Below are 16,989 nucleotides of genomic sequence, written 5' to 3' on the forward strand. Positions count from 1 at the left end.
TGATACAGTAGGAAGGAGATTTCTCAGCATGAGTTTATTTCAGGAGAGAGGGGGGAGATGGTTTTGAGGACGAAAGGACTCTCCTTGCTGTGTATACCTTCTAAGGGATTTCCTCAGTGTAATAGGCACTAGACTAGAAGAATACACAAAAGATAGGAAGACAGAAACCTGGAAATTTACCTAATCTAAAAGGGGAAAAAGCTGTGTGCCAAGTTTTATTTAGCAGGTTGTTTTCTTCACTAGAGAGTTTTGTTTACACTCCCACACTTGTCACAGTCTGCAGGGAGGCTCTGCATCACTTCAGTGAATTCTCAGAAGATAGAACCATGGATAATCAGATCTATATGCTCTACAAAAATACAACTATCTGATCAAGTTAGACTATGAGCTCCTTGAAGGCAGAGACCACACATCATCTGTGTGTGTACCAGAAAGTGTTGGCGTTCAACTATTTATGCATTGAATAGAACTGAAGGAATCAGTGTTAATATCAATATAACTTTTATCATAAAATTTATTAGTTGTCCAAAGGGGAAACTACTCCACCCCAACACACTTTCCCCCTTTGTTGTTCAGTGAACCAGAAATTTGTTCAGATATAGACCACATCACTCTCTGATTCTGCCTTGACCCTTTGGTAGTCAACTCAGGGAAGTGGAATGGACAGGAGGTCCCAGATAGGTAGCCTGTCCAGCTTGCAATGAATCCCTCTGCATTGAAAATACCATTGCTGACACTAACCAATATGGTTCCTATAGTCATAATAAACACCAAAGCCCAAAAATCTGCCTTCTCTCCAACCTAGGGCTGCAGATATTAAGTCTTTATCACAGAAGCTGATTTTGAGAGCAGTGAACGAGAACAGGGAGGCATTTCACGGACTATGGAAGCCCCACCCTTCCCCTTGCCCGACCTTAGTCTCCTTCCTGTACCCGATTGTCCAGGGGGCTGGAAGTGGGTCACTGCCATGAGGAGAGAGATCGGGGAGGCCAGTCCTGGAAAGAAAAGATTGGCAGTATTATTGATCAGAGTAACTTACCTGGCCTTTCTGTATCCAGCCATGTTACCGATTCAAAGGCTAACCCCCACCCTCAGCTCTCTGACCCCCAATCATTCTATTAGTTCCTCGAGAGACAGGGAGGAAAGGGGCGGCCTGTCTCCTGTTTGTCTCTGCTGAGATCTCCATACTTGATCTCCTACATGCAGGGAAGAGCAGAATGGGAGAGAGCTGCAGAGGGTGTTCCTGTCTTCTCCTCCACTACCCTTCCTGCAGTTTCTCCTTGCTGCTGGCCAAATCCCAGAGAGACTTCACCCTACCGGTCTACTCACTTTAAGAGAAATCGTAGACATTAACTTTTAAAAAAGGAATCTATGAACTCAGGTAACACTTGGCTACAGTTTTGTTCTTTTTTAACGTAGTAAGCAAATGAGAAGATGTGGGCTATTTCCTTACCTTGTTTCAATGTAAATGTTACCCTGGACTATTACACCAGAAAGAAGTAAACCTCAATGGTCCCCAGAATAACCCTGCTGCTAGCCTGCTGCTCCAATGCCTACCCTTAGGAAGTTTCCCTGTTTCCTGAGGCATGAAAAGTTCACTGGTAGAAAGGTTTCGCCTCACCTTTGTGACCCTTCTCTCTCATCATCGGTCTCACCATACCCAGGTTCCCCTCCCCCAATAGTCAAAGATCATAGCCAAGTCCAAGGCTTTTGCCACATGTCCATCCTGTTGACTCTGGAAACGCCAAGCAAAAGCCAAGTCCAGAGACCCCAGCCCAAACCCCAGCAGCTGGAAAAGACAGTCCTTAAGATCATAAACCAGCCCCAAGCCTTGCTTCCCTCCAAGTGTCCATCATGACTCCCCCTTCTTTGAGGCGGCAGGACGGAGGTAGCTGTCGGACATGATGATGTCGCTGGTGAGTTGCTGCTCCAGGAACTCCGAGGTCTCCTCAGCAATCTGGCCTGGGATTCGAAAGTCAACAGCAGGTGGTGGCTCCTGCTTGGGGCTGGGTAGGGGCCTGGACACCCAGTTCTCAGAAGTCCCCTGGAGGAACTGCAGGAAATTCTCCTCAATAGAGCCCTCCCGGCTAGGCAGCCTCAGCTCCTCCTCGGGAGCCGCCTTGAAGAAGCAGACGAACTGTTTGCTAAGCTCGCCCCGGATCTGACGGTTGAGACATCCATAGAAAAAGGGATTGGAAGTGAAGCAGAAGTAGCCAATCCAGGTCACCACATTCTCCACCTGTCCCGTTGAAATGGGCTGAGCGCTCAGGGCCACGTAGAGATGGAAAGAGAAGTAGGGTAACCAACAGAGCAGGAACTGTCCCCCTACGGCCAGGAGGACCACTGCTGCCTTCCCACCCCCAAACGTCCGATGTGGAGTAGTCTGGTGAGCCCCGGAGCTGGTGACCATAGTGGACCGGCTACTGAGAGACTCAGAGCGTTGCCGGGGCGTCTCCATCCACGTGGGCAGCGGCCCGTGTTGCATGGCGGCCACACGAGCCACTCGGAACATGCTGCAGTAGACCACGAAGATCAGGATCAAGGGCAGCAAGAAGTAAAGGACAGCAAAGACCACCACAAAAAGCTGGCAGTAGGCACTATGGCTCCATTGGAGAGAACAGCCTGGGTTAACAGCGGGGGCTCCTTCCTCCCAGGAGACCCTTCCCAACACTGGCACAGAAGCCATGGCCAGGGCCTTTATCCACACGCCCACCAGCACGGAGGCCACCAGGCCCAGCGTCATGCGTACCTCGTAGCGCATGGGGTGGACCACATAATAGTAGCGTTCCACGTTAATGGCAGACACCGAAAGGATGGCCAGGCTAACAAAGCAAACACTCAGGAACAAGTAGAGGCGGCAGGCCACCTCCCCGAAGAGCGCGTGGTCAAAGAGGGCGGAGCTGGACAGCATGGCCAAGGGCATGAGGGTCAGAGCAGCCAGCAGGTCCACCAGGCAGAGATGGAAGACAAAAACAAATTTTCGGAGGGCAGGTGTTTTGGCGATAACAGCCATCACAGCAGCGTTGCCAGCCACAGCGGTAAGGTCCAGCAGGAGCATGAAGAAGAGGGCCACAGATTCTGAAGCCACGTCCTGAAGTCCCAACTCTGGGACCCCGCTGGCAGTAGAGGGACCTGGGGTTTGAAGGGCTCTTCCCAAAGTAGACAAGTTTCCTGATGACTGGGGAATGGGTGAGGACTCCATGGGGCCGAAAGAGGACACCCAGGGCACTTCCTGTTACAGGCCCATCCCCCATCCTACTCCACAGCCCTGGGATGTAAAGCCCAGACCTCGGCTTCCCGATTTCGTTGGGGGCCTTCCACAGGAGCCTGTAGGCAGGCCCTTATCACCAGCCTTCCAAGCTGGGCTCCTCTGTGGTAGTGCCAGGCCAGGCAGCTCTGAACTCCGGAGCTCATGTCCAGTTTCTGTCGCGAGGCAGCCCCAGGGTCAGCCCCGGTGATGGTAGCAGCCGACAGGCAAGGGACTGATCCTCACATACTTGCTGCATGCCACCTTCCAAGTGGTCTCTGGCACCTCTGTTCCCACTTCCTTTTCTAGTTCTCCATGCTTTTCTTCCCTTTTGAGGGCAATCCTAAATCCTTTGTCTCCCTTCTCCAGGGTCCTGCTGAGCTCCAGGACAGTGCCCTGGCTTTAGGGGAGCTTGTGTGAATTTTCTGATTTTTCATCAGAATGGGGAGTAGGAGAATAAGATTCAGCTTCTAGTTCCAGGTCTGGGCATTACTCACTCTGCAACTCTTCTGGACTCCAGTTTCCTCATGAAGGCATCTGTTAAAGGAAGGAATAACACCTATTTCGTAACTGTCCACTGGGTCTGGTTTGGTTGCTTAAAAGCAACATCAATCACATGGAATAATGTTTACATGGTGCTCTGCCCAGGCCAGGCCCCGTCCTATGCACTCGATGCCCATCAACTCATTTTCATCCTCACACGATCCTCTGAGACAGCATGATCTCCGCAGATAGACCCACAGCCTAGAGACCCCAAAGCCACACAACACAGGAGAGACAAGTTAAGGCAGTCTGGCTCCAGGGACAGTTCTTTTGCCTACTCTGCTGTTCTGTGCAGGACTAGGTGTTTGGTAAGTTATTGTTGAAGGTGAACAGACCCTCACGTCTCTCACCTCTCTAAGGCTATCACCTATAAAGGACAACAGTGCTGTAGTCAAAGAGCCGCCAGTCTGGGAATAATGAGGAAGCTGCAGTGAAGGCAGAATGCCCAGGTGCAAGGAACACCAGCTCATCTGCTCCTCAGCGCCCAAGGCCAGCAGGCACACGCCGTTTGAAAGCTGTCCCTCTCTACCTACTCTTTTGTTTGCGTGTTTGTTTGTTCTGTTTTTGAGACAGGGTTTCTCTGTGTAGCCCTGGCTGTCCTGGAACTCACTCTGTAGATCAGGCTGGCCTCGAACTCAGAGATTCGCCTTCCTCTGCCTCTTGAGTGCTGGGATTAAAGGAGTGTGCCACCGCCGCCTGGCTCAGCTGCCTGCTCTTTAGCTTCTTGGGATGGCTGCTGCTATGTCCTGGCTGGTGGAAGAAGAACAGCTCACCCTGAAGCCCTTTTGGTTCTGGCCTCCTCCCATGGTCACAGAACAAAGGGTGAGAGAGTGAATGCCCACGTGAAAAGGGTGAAGGTGTTGGGGGCAGGGTAGAGGACTTTGACTATAGAATTAGGTACCCATAGAAGAGAGAAGATCAGACTAAATCAGCACCTCCCATATCTCCTGAGCAAGTGGCAGGTTGCATCTGTTTTATGTGTCATTCACATTAAGCTTGTACGTAATTGAAATAGGTTGTCCGCAGGGTATATGTGTGTGTGTGTGTGTGTGTGTGTGTGTGTGTGTGTGTGTGTATATATATATATATATATATATATATATATATGTGTGTGTGTGTGTGTGTGTGTGTGTGTCAATACAGTACGCTGAGTTACACAGCTTTAAGACAAGCCACAGACATGGGAAGTCTGATGACCATTCTGTAAACAAGTTAAAAGTTTTCTGGGCCACACTTTCTGCAACTGTAAAATGGGAGGAGTGGACTAGAAACCCATCCAGCTTCCTACACAGAGCATTTTACTACTCGGTGAGTTCCTGGGATGGGGAGCACCTGGCGGTTGCTCCACATTAAAAACAAACCGATCAGTTCTATAACTGCAGTTCTATAACCACACAGCCCGCCAGAGCCTCACGTCTCTCAAAGTTGCTTTACAATCACCATAGGGCTGGGGTGGCTCCATAAACCTCACGCTAATCCAACTTCTCAGGTGCCATCCATGCATTAGGTGTTCAGTGCAATCCTTGTGAGTTGAATCAGACTCAAATTGGTTAATTGGATCCTGGCCCCAGAGTACAAACTCCCGAAATATTCAGTCAGTCATCTGTGTGCCAGCCAGGGGATTCTCTTCTGAAGAGGATAGCCCAGGCTCCTGGATTTTCGGCTTCCCTAACTTTGGACAACTGCCTAGAGACTTGCCTCTCTCCAGGGAGATGTCAGATTCTCATAAGGCAGTCTACCAGGAAAAAAAAAAAAATGCCTGAAAGAAACCCTAGAGGATGTGTCTTTACCCTTTACTCTCCATATCCATTCTACCTGGGAGTGGGGCCTAAAAGATGTGGTACCTACAGGAGAAAGAACCCACTATTTGTAAATGGATAGCAGGATATACCAATCCAGCAAGACCTAGCTACAGTCCCTGACTGATAAGAGCGGACATGGTTTTCCTGTGGACACATGGACACGTAGGGATGCTCTGCAGCCATGATGGAGCCTTGGGCAAGAAAGCACTGGGCATTTTTCTTTCTTAAGCCCCCTCCCCTCCAGTCTTATCAAAATTTCTACAGTGACTTCAAATTCCAGGATTCCAATTTACCTCATAACAGACAGACCAAAATACTTGGCTACTTGGTACTCTTTCATTGATTAAAGGTTATGGAGGGGAGGGCGGTAGTGTAATGGCTTCATAGGGGGAATCCAAGGAGTCCGACTCCACTCCTAACTCATGTCATCACGCTTTCTACCTCAACAGATGCTCGCATCCTCCCACTTCTTCCTTCAGCATCACCTCCAAGACCTTTCAGGACCTGGAAGGCTCTGCCACTCTAGGGTCTGAGGTCTGGTCTCTGGCAGGGCCAGGATCAACTGACAGATCTCCTCATTTCAGGATGTAGGATATGCACACGTGCCTAGCCCAAGGCCACAGAGGTGTTGTTGGGGTTCACATGTACCTGTTTCTCACATCCAGAGCTTCTGTGCCAAGGATCAGCACTGGGCCTGCCTTCAGGCAAGAATATGGCCCTGTTAGGCCAGGGGAGATTTCCAGGGACCTTCAACACCTCTGCCTAGCCGAGCTGCCCACGCCCAGGACTCGGATGCCCATCATCCTGGAATGCTGAAGGGCCTATTCCTAGGATGTGGGGACCTAGCTCTATGACACAGAGCAAGGCAGACAGACTGCTGTCTGTTGTAGGATGTAGTTACTCTTGCCAGTAGGAGATGATCAATCTCCCATTTCTAGGCTTTAAAGATGCCCACATCCCAATACTACCTTTGGGACACCTGGGAGCCCATCCTCTGACAGAACTGCCCACCGTACAGCTGGGTGGGCTGCCTCTTGGAATGCCACCCTTCAGTAAGGTGAGGCAGCGCTCCTCACCAGGCCCTGGGTCTGGCCCCCATTCCTGGCCTAGTCGGCAGCTCCTACCTTTGCTGAGCATCTCCCAGCTCCTGTGTGATAGCTCCTCTCAGCTGATGCTTTTCCAAGGCTGCTGAAGCCTGAACCACTGCAGTGAGCGGAGAGAGGCAGCCAGCAGAGCAGGATGCTCAGAGAGCTTCTGGGTCCTAGTGACCTCCTGCTTTCCACCAGCCCCTTAGAGCCACTTCTGGAGCAAACAGCTGGGCCTCAGGGCTCCCCGGCAGAGTGCTCAGGAAGCTCCATCCCTCATATTTCTCTAGGGATTCTGGATTGCATCTCAAAAAGCTTCCAGGAGCCAGCTCATGGCAAACAGGAAGGGGAAACCCTCCCAATCGTCCTGAGAAAGAAAAAGTCCTGGGCACTTAATAGCTGAGTTACCTTAGGCAAGTCATTTCCATTTGGCCTTTGTTTCTTATCTGTTCAATAGGATTATAGGGTAGATGATCCTTGAGGTTTCTGACAGCCTTATTATTTATTGCATGGTTCTGTATGATACCAGAACCAAGGTGCTTCTGTAGTGGGCAGGTCCATGCACAGCCGGAACTCCAAGGCTAGGCCTTTGAAGAGCTGAGATCCCTGAGGCAGATTCATGGTTTGACTCCTTCAGAAAGTGACAAATTTATATAGCCACAGACAGATTAAGGGGTAGCAGTGGGATCTGAGGAGGCGTCAAAGACCCTATCGTGACCTTGTACCTATCCCCATCCAAAGCACTCGCTATTATTTTCTTACACTGTATGTTTATTTGGGATGACATTGTGAGGGTTAATGGAGATGGGAATCTAGTATCTCCTGAAACTACCTTCCACACATCCACACCTCCCTCTGCCCTGTGAAGGCAGACTCTCAGGAAGCCTCAGGTTGGTCTGTGTTTGTCGGGCTGGACAGAGCTGAGAGCATCACTCACAGAGTGCCACCTTGCCTGACAAAGCCTTAGAAAGGAGACACGGGGTCTGGCCTCCTGCTAGCTCTGAAGAACGTTGTCAGTGGCTGACAACAAGGACAGGTGCTTCACGGCTGGCAGCTTATGATTTCCACAGAATATGAACAGTATTTTCTCTCTTTTAGCTTTGTTTTAGGTGTATGGGTGTTTTGGCTGCTTATATGTATACGTACCACCTGTGTGCTGCCCGTGGCTGTCAGAAGATGTTGGATCCTCTGAAACTGGAATTATGGATGGTTGCGAGCCACCATATGGGTGCTGGGAACCCAACCTGGGTCCTCCGTAAGAGCAACAAGCGCTCTTAACTGCTGAGCCAACCCTCGGGCCCCAAGGCATCCATACTCTGGAGGTGAGGACATTGCTCCAAGTCTACACCCCAGATAGCAAGCCTGGAGAGGTAATTCAGATCAGATCTGGAGCTGCCCCCAGAGCCTCGTGGGAGGTCACCTGCATATTCAACACCTCCTTCTGGCTCCAAGGGAATTCTAGAGTTGTTTATTAGATCTAGATGACACATAAAACCAGTGACTTACCCACCAAGAGACTCGGAAGGACAGGCTGACGTTTTTCTTTTTTCTTTTTTTTAAATGTTTTTTTTTTGATACAGGGTTTCTCTGTGTAACAAGGAACTTGCTCTGTAGACCAAGCTGGCCTTGAACTTGGAGATCCTCCTGCCTCTGCCTCTCAAGTGCTGGGATTAAAGGTGTGCACCCCCCACCCAGCCAGGCTGGCCAAGAAAACTGACTCCCTAAAGCTGGTAAGTTATCTCAGCTACCACCATTTTCCATCTCTGAATTCTTGTTTTTTGTTTGTTTGTTTGTTTTGTTTGTTTGTTTTTTTCGAGACAGGGTTTCTCTGTGTAGCTTTGCGCCTTTTCCTGGAACTCACTTGGTAGCCCAGGCTGGCCTCGAACTCACAGAGATCTGCCTGGCTCTGCCTCCCGAGTGCTGGGATTAAAGGCGTGCGCCACCACCGCCCGGCAATCTCTGAATTCTTTTTTTTTTTTTTTTTTTTCTTTTCTTTTTTTTTTTTTTTTTTTTTTTTTTTTTTTTTTTAATTTATTATGTATACAGTGTTCTGTCTGCACATATCCCTGCAGGCCAGAAGAGGGCACCAGATCTCATTACAGATGGCTGTGAGCCACCATGTGGTTGCTGGGAATTGAACTCAGGACCTTTGGAAGAGCAAGCAGTGCTCTTAACCTCTGAGCCATCTCTCCAGCCCCCAATCTCTGAATTCTTAATGAGTGGTAGATTCTTGACCTATAACATCTTCAGTCCTCATGCCACTGTTTAAGGCACAAATTACCTCTGAGAAGAAGAGGGCATGAGGTGAAGTGACTTTCTCCAGACCAAATACAGCCAGAACCAATATTGGAACCCTAGCCTGTTTAAAGATAAAGTGTTTTCTCAGTCTTCCCCAGTCTCATGGTCTCTCTGGAACCCCGATGCGACACTCAAGGCAAGGGCACAGATCGACACAGGGCCCAGAAGTCCTTCCGGGGATCCAGAGCAGACCAGCATCTGCTAGAGCAGACAGGATCTCTGCAACAGAAATATAGACAAAGGCACTAGACAGGCCAGGAAACCGTGGTTCATCTTTGCATGTACTCTGCTGGTCAGAAGTAAGAACCTCAGCTTCCGAATTGACTATGTATTAGTTTTTGCATATGTAAAAAGGCAAAACTCCTCACTCCCCAGTGTCCCTAATGGGGATACAGAGGCTATAACACAGATAGAGTATGCTTCCCAGGGAGCTAGTACAGTTATTATGACTGGCCAATAACCTGGTGTGGGGTCAAGGGCAAGGTCATGAACTTCTACTGAAAAGCAACTGGGGAGAGGGGTATGATGGACATGGTGGGTTCTAGCTCATCTTCCCAGAGGCTGGAAGCCATCTTGGCTCAGGGGAGAGGGAAAAGGACTGGTGGGCAGGGGAAGAAACTGCCTAAGGCTGGGACAACAGAGAGCAGCAATGCCAGTAACAGTAAAGGGGCTGCTGTGACCTCCTGAGGTCTATTCAGTGAGGGTCACAGTAGCTGTTGACCTGACACCCTTCCTCCAACCCGTTTATTTAAGGTTGTTTGTTTGTTTGTTTTTGAGAAAATGCCTGGCACTGTAACTTAGGCTAACCTTATATGTGTGATCTTCCTGCCTCAGCCTTCTGGATGTTGAGATGACAAGTCTAAGCCACTACACCCAGCTCAGTCTCTCCAGCACAATGGAGGAGGAGAGAAGACCAAGGGGAGAGAAACTGGACATGGTCTTCTAAACCCCACCAGCAGCCCTTGGTCCAGTGGGCACACCCTGGGACCCCTGTCACAGGATGGGGGAGACCCCCTCCCCACAGTGCCATGTCTCTTTGAGGGTCAGGTGGACCCTTGGGAACTCAACAGAACCCTACCCCATCTTTGCCCACCCTCATCTCTTGAGAGGCTTGTCCATCCCATCCACCCTTTTCTGCCCGGGATGAAACCTTGAAGCTAAGAAGATTTATCTTTCAGCTGTGCATCCTTTCTCAGTAAATGTTAAGTGGCTTTCTGGACCTCCTTGAAGTGCCTTTCCTGCTTAGCGGTATCCTCTCGTCCTTCCCTGCCCCTCTGCCTTCTGCCAAAATCTGCTCAGGAAAGAGCTTGATCAATCCATTCACACAGAGAGCAGCTTCATGTGTTCTCTCTCCGAGGAATATTAACAATTTAACAGGAAACAAAGAGAGGGAGCAAAATGCTGGGAGGCCACAGCAAGGGCCAGGAGTGTCCCTGAGATCCCATTACTAAATACTGAGTGCCTCTTAAGCCACCTGTGCTCCTGTCCGGCCTCGCCCCAGCATGCCAGCACTGTGTCCTCTCTGAATCCATCTCCATCCACTGGACACCCAGTCATTCCATCCCAACACAGACTCCCCAAGAGCAGGCTTTCAGCTGGGGCCTCTCCACGGTGGCTCAGGCCTCAGCTGTCCAGAGACCCAGCAGCATCAGCACCAAGGTGCTTGCTCCCTGGGCATCCACCTCCCCCTGCCCCCATTTGAGAGGGCTGGGCAGAGGTGAGAGCCTTTCCATTCCCTTTGTTCCCCCACAGTCTGGCCCACACCCCCTGCCAGGAGCCGAGATCCAACAGTATATTCAGGCCTGCAGCTGCCACTGGTCATGTGAGCCCATTGCTAGGTTACAAGGACCCAAAAATAAATCCTTCCCAACCAGATTAGAAACTGAGGGCCTCGGATGAACCAGGCTCAAAAGAGTGGCAGGAACATCCACTGTGAATGAACAGGCCTGGCCATGCTGCCTGCTTCCTAACCAGCCGCTGCCAGTCTCAATCCTGGACCCCCAAAGAAAAACTGCGGACAGCTCTGGTTCCATAACAACACAATAAACAGGTTTATGGGCCGAGCGGCCATCTCAGTGGCAATCAAGAACCAGCTTGAGCCTTGCTTCTCTATCAGGAGCTCCCATCCAACACCTGCATCAGCCTGTCCCTCCATGGGCCTCACCCCACACTAGAGCCCCCGGGCAAAGCACCACTGACCATTTGCTTGGGACCTGGGGGACAATGAGTACCAGCTGTTCTTTTCCAGCCTGAAAGCGGGCACGATGCTAGTGGACCTTTCATACAAGCAGTTTCGTCACCCAGTCTTCTGGTCAGTTTTAATATCTCCAAATGCAGGAACGGAGCTCAGAGAGGTTCCGTGACATCCTCCAGGGAGCAGAGCTGAGTTACTAGGATTCAGCATCACTCGATGGGAACAGGTATGGGAGAGGACAGGGAGCACAAAAGAGGCATGGGAGAGATAGGGTCACTCAAAACCCTTCCCTGGGGCCTGGCTAATTGCCCCTATTTGCTCTGAATCAGGCTGTTGGTCTCTACCTGCCCCTACTTCAGCCTCCTCCAAGTGAGATCACAGCTTATGGAGAACACACAACACACACAGAGCCCCACCCTGGCCCCCACCCTGGCCCCCCGCCCCTGTGGCCACAAGCTCTGGTCCTTCTGGGGAGACCAGCTCGGCTGTTGAGACCTGGGAAGCAAGCTGACAGAGCAAGAATACCAGAGCTGAAAGAGTCTTCGGAATTTAGGAGTCTAGCGCCGATCTTACCCGATGAATAGACCCAAAGGGGGACATATTTGCCCCAGGCTGCACAGTTAGAGTGAAGGAGGGTCAACCAGACCCCGAGCTTCTAGGTTCTATCCCCTCCCCCCAGTTTTGGTCTATCACTAAGAATGTGTAGATCTGGCTCAGGGCAACCTGGAGTCCTTCCCAAGACCCTGGCACCCTCCATCAACCCACCTCATTTCCAAGACCCTCCCGATTGCTGTACTCTTCAACAAAGGGCTTCTTTTTCCTGATCAGGATCTAGAAGGACAAGACTGCCCTTCATCCTCACTGTACAGACCCTGCCTCCCCATTCTGCATACTCCTACCATCACTTGAAGTATCATAGCACCCCTTCCTCACCCCTTTTCTGCTCCCAACAGCCCAAACTGCAGGCTCCAATTGACCCACTGTATGTGTATTGTGCCCCTGTCCTATGGGGAATGGGATCCAAGACAGAGCAAACCTGGCCTCTTGCTGCAAAAAGGGCAGGTTATAAGCTGTAAGGGAGAGGCAAAGTGCTGTGCAGAGCCTAAGGAGGAGGAGGGGGGAGAGGAGGAAGAAGAGGAGGGAGAGAAGGAGGAGGGAGAAGAGGAAGAGGAAGAAGACGAAGACGGAGGAGGAGGAGGAGGAGGACTCCACGAGGAAACAAAGATTTCGTGAAGTGGCATGAGCTCTAAAGGGGGATAGGATTTGATTTGATTTTTTTTTCCTAAACATTGTGATACTATCATTATTGGACCAGAAAGGTGTTCAACTGGAAGAATGCTTGCCTAGCGTGCACAAAGGCCTGGGTTCAATCTCTACTACGGAGACTGCATAAACTGAGCACACCTGGAATCCCAGTGCTGGGGAGATAGAGGCAGGAGAATCAGAAGTTCAAGGTCATCCTTGACTATATAACAAGTTCTAGGCCAGTCTGTACTACATGAGCCCATGTGTCCCAATTTTTTTTTTTTTTTTTTTTTGGTTTTTCGAGACAGGGTTTCTCTGTGTAGCTTTGCGCCTGTCCTGGAACTCACTTGGTAGCCCAGGCTGGCTCGAACTCACAGAGATCCGCCTGGCTCTGCCTCCCGAGTGCTGGGATTAAAGGCGTGCGCCACCACCGCCCGGCGTGTCCCAAATTTTAAATTATTATTAATTTATATTTCGTGTGTGTGTGTGTGTGTGTGTGTGTGTGAGAGAGAGAGAGAGAGAGAGAGAGAGAGAGAGAGAGAGAGAGAGAGAGAGAGAGAGGTATGTGTGGGCACTTGTAGGCCACGCTGCACATGTGGAGATTAGAAGACTATTTGTGGAGTTGGCTCCCCGTCTCCCTTTCCATGGGTTCCAGGACCAAAGCAAAGTTGTCAGGTTTGGGTGGCAGGTGCTTTCTTTACCCACTGAGCCGTCTGACTGGCACGACTTTGTTTGATTTTTTTTTCAACATTTATTTTTTTTGTGTTTGTATATTGAGAAAGGGAGAGAGAGAGATCAGAGGACCCGTTTTGAGTGGTTCTCTTTTCCCACTATGTGGGTCCTGGAACTGGCCTGAGTTCAGTCCCACTCTGTTTGTTTGTTTGTTTGTTTTGTTGTTATTTGTTTGGAGACATATCTTTCTTTCACTGGGAACTGGGCTTGCTGCCGGGTGGGCTGGACGATAAGCCACAGGGATCTACCTGTATCTACCTCCCACGTGCTGGGATTCCAAGCATACAGGACAAGCCTGGATGTTTGGTTTTTTGAGACAAGGTTTCTCTGTGTAATAGCCCTGGCTGTCCTGTAACTCACTATACAGACCAGGCTGGCCTTGGACTCACAGAGAGAGCCACCTACCTCTGCCTACCCAGTGTTGTGATTAAAGGTGTACTCTCACATACCCAGCTTAGCCTGGTGTTTTTTAAACAAACAAACGAACCAACAAACCAAGGATTCTAGGAGTCAAACTTAGCCTTTATACACAGCAGGCTTTTTACCACCTGAGCTATCTCCCAGCCTCAATTCACACAGCAGTACATAGAAATTGTATGTTTTTACAGGGCACAAACCTGACGTTTTGACAATTGTATATAATGTGTTAATGGTCAGGTCAGAGTAATTAACATCACTTCAGACATTTGTCATTTCATTCTTTTAAAGATCTACTTATTTTTGTTTTGTGTACATGAGTGTTCTTTTTGCTTTGTTTGTTTGTTTGTTTGTTTGTTTGTTGTTGTTATTGTTGTTGTTATTGTTGTTTTCCTGAGACAGGGTTTCTCTGTGTAGCCCTGGCTGTCCTCCCCTTGAACTCAGAGATCTGCCTGCCTCTGCCTCGGGAGTGTTGGGACTAAAAGTTATGTATGAGTGTTTTGCTGTGTTTATGTATGTGTACTGCATGTATTCTTGGTGCCTATGGAGGCCAGAAGAGAGCATCTGATCACCTGGAACTGGAGGTTAGGACAATTGTGAGTCACCATGTAGGTGCTGGGAGCTGAACCCAGGTCCTCTACAATAACAATACAGGTCTTCCGCAAGAACAGTAAGTGCTCTTAACCACTGAGCCTTTGCTCCAGGCCCCTTTTAAAATTATATGTGTATGGATGTTTGCCTGAATGTGCATGCAGTGCCTCCAGAGGGCAGAAGAAGGCGTTGGATCCACTGGAACTGGAGTTACAGACAGCTGTTAGCTGCCCAGGGGGTGAACTCAGGTCCTCTGAAAGAGCACCCCTTGCTCTTACACTCTGGGCCGTCTCTCCAGCCCCTGTCCCATTTATCACTTACTTATGCTCAAACATTCAACCCACTTTCTGGGAGCTACTTTGTACATGTTTTGTTTTATATTTGAGGCAGGTTCTTACACAGCTCAGGCTGACTTTAACTGCCAATCCTCATACCTCAGCTTTCCCAGTCCTGGGATTACAGACATGTGCCTCCAGGCCCAATTCTAGGAGCTATTTCGGAAGTGTCTATTACTCGATGACCACAGTTAGCCTGCTGAGCTATAGGCTATTAGGAGCTGCTTCTGGGTGGGGTGTTAACTGTGAGTGATGGAAGGAAGCTGAGGAGGAGTGGTTCAGGAGGAAGGCACAGGCTTAGCAAGTCATGGGGAGAGGAGAGTTTTTTATATTGTTATAATATATATAATATATTATTACATTAAAAAAATATCAGGACCTGTGCATGCTGCCTCATTCTCTGTGAGTTCTTACGTGCTTAGATCCTGTTGTGTCCAGAAGATCTTGATTCCTTGGTGTCCTCTATCCCCTCTGGCCCACACATCCCAGAGCCCTGAGAGGAGGGATTTGATGGAGACACCCTGTCTAGGCTGAGTATTTTGAGGTCCCTCACTCTCGGCCTGTTGTCTGGCCGTGGTGGGCCTCTGTGTTTGTCCCCATCAGCTTCTCTGCTGACCGCTGAGCAAGGCACTGATCTGTGTGTACAGAAGAATGTCATCAGGAGTCATTTGTTGCAACATCCCTTTAACAGAACAGTGGTATTTGGCTTTACCCTGGGCCCTGGGTTATCTAGTCTCAGGTTCAAGCAGTGTCAGGTAGGGGTTAGCTCTCTCCAATTGATAATCAATTGCAAATGAAAATTTAGTTTTCTCCAAGGGAAGTCTCACTGGAGGGCGCTGTGAAGGGTAGGCTGCACGTCCAGCAGTAGACGGCCAGCAGAAAACAGACTCAGCAGTGTCTTTGGAGGCTTCTTGTCTCATAACATTGCGTCAGAACCAAGTCCTTCGTGTGTATATCACGGCTCTCAGTTTTGTGGGGTTTTTTGCTTTTGTTTTGTTTGGTTTTTTTTTTTTTTTTTTCCTAGACAGGGTTTCTCTGTGTATTTTTTGATGCCTGTCCTGGATCTCACTCTGTAGACCAGGCTGGCCTCGAACTCACAGAGATCCGCCTGGCTCTGCCTCCCGAGTGCTGGGATTAAAGGCGTGCGCCACCACCGCCCGGCTTCAGCTTTGTGTTTTTATGAGATTCCTGAGAGTGTGAACAAGTGGGTTCTGCATCGATATCATCTGTTTATGTATCTGTATCTGCTTCTTATGGGTTCTCTTGGGCTCTTTTCCTTTTGTTTGATTGTTTTCTCCTATTCCGATGTGTTTGTTTTCATATCTTATCATATTATTATTTTTGTTTGTTTCCTAATGACAGACAGAAAGGGGGGGTGGATCCAGACAAGGGGAGGCTGGGATGAACTGGGAGGAGCTGAAGAAGGGGCTGCTGTAATCAGCAAGTATTACATGAAAAAAAAATCTATTTTTAATAAAAGGAAAAAAAAACTATCAGGAGCCCTGGATGGAGGTACACCCTTGTAAATCTAGCACTCGGGAGGCTGAGGCAGGAGGACCATGAATTCAAAGTGAGCTTAAGCTACACAGTGAGACTGTCTCGAAAGAAAGAAAACATCAGGGAGGACGGCTCGGGCGTTAAAGCGCCAGCTGTGCAAGCATGAGGATCTGAGCTTGGTGCCCAGCATTCGCGGAAAAATAGCAGGAGTGGTGCAGGTGCATGTAAGCCCAGTACTGGGAGGCAGGAGCAGGAGGATTCCTGGGGCCTTCTGGAACCGCCGGTCTGACCTAAAGGGCGAGCTCCTAGCCAATGAGAGACCCTGTCTCAAAAGAGATGTAAGGCATTTCTGAGACTGACACCCCAGGTTGTCCTTGGCCCCCATATGCATGCCCATGCATGTGCACATGCACTCATCGCACATGTCCGCTCACACATACAGGGACGTGTACACACTTAGGCATACACACGTACACAAAGAAAGAGAGAGAGCAGGGAAGGGAGACGGAGGGCAGACGAAAAAGAGAGAAGGAACTATCAGGACGTCTTCAGCTGTTCACTTGGTGGGAAATACTTCGCACATAGGAAAGAAGAGAGAACAGAAGGGCAGCTCTACACGGTTGCAGGGGGGCTTGTGAGCCAGTCTGGGAGGCCAGACTTGGAAACCAACACATCCGAGTGTTGTGAGCGGGGAAATGTGAGGTTATCACCACTGATTTTTGTGAGTCAATGGCTAAGTGTTGCTGAACCTACAAGTTCCAGAGAAAAGGGGGCTAAACTAGACACTTGGAATTTTCCTTGTGTTTTGGGACCGGAGAAGGGAGCATAAAGTGTCTATGTCACAAAGGGGCTAGGGCCTGGGAACCGCAGGCAAAGGAAGGTCAGAGGGGAGGAGACATGGAGATCAGTGATCCTTGGGTTTCCAACGAAGCTTTTAGAGCTTTGGCCGAGGTAACTGTGTGCAAGCTGCAGGTCCGTTCTTTGCAGAGGAGGTAAAGAGGAG

The 16,989-nt window shown here is 49.6% G+C and overlaps 1 protein-coding gene across 1 annotated transcript; it reads right to left on the minus strand.

Moving 5' to 3' along the window:
• Positions 1–1,852: 1,852 nt before the first annotated feature.
• Positions 1,853–3,229, minus strand: Gpr61 (G protein-coupled receptor 61). The gene has a single exon (XM_059266083.1). It carries the CDS (start codon positions 3,200–3,202, stop codon positions 1,853–1,855), a length of 1,350 nt encoding a protein of 449 aa, XP_059122066.1. The 5' UTR covers positions 3,203–3,229.
• Positions 3,230–16,989: the final 13,760 nt, after the last annotated feature.

Source organism: Peromyscus eremicus, chromosome 6 (genome assembly GCF_949786415.1).
Source record: "Peromyscus eremicus chromosome 6, PerEre_H2_v1, whole genome shotgun sequence".
Classification (NCBI taxonomy): domain Eukaryota; kingdom Metazoa; phylum Chordata; class Mammalia; order Rodentia; family Cricetidae; genus Peromyscus; species Peromyscus eremicus.

What these genes read in the sequence shown, in the direction of transcription:
- Gpr61 (XM_059266083.1), bottom strand. Translation starts at nt 3,202, where the DNA reads ATGGAGTCCTCACCCATTCCCCAGTCATCAGGAAACTTGTCTACTTTG.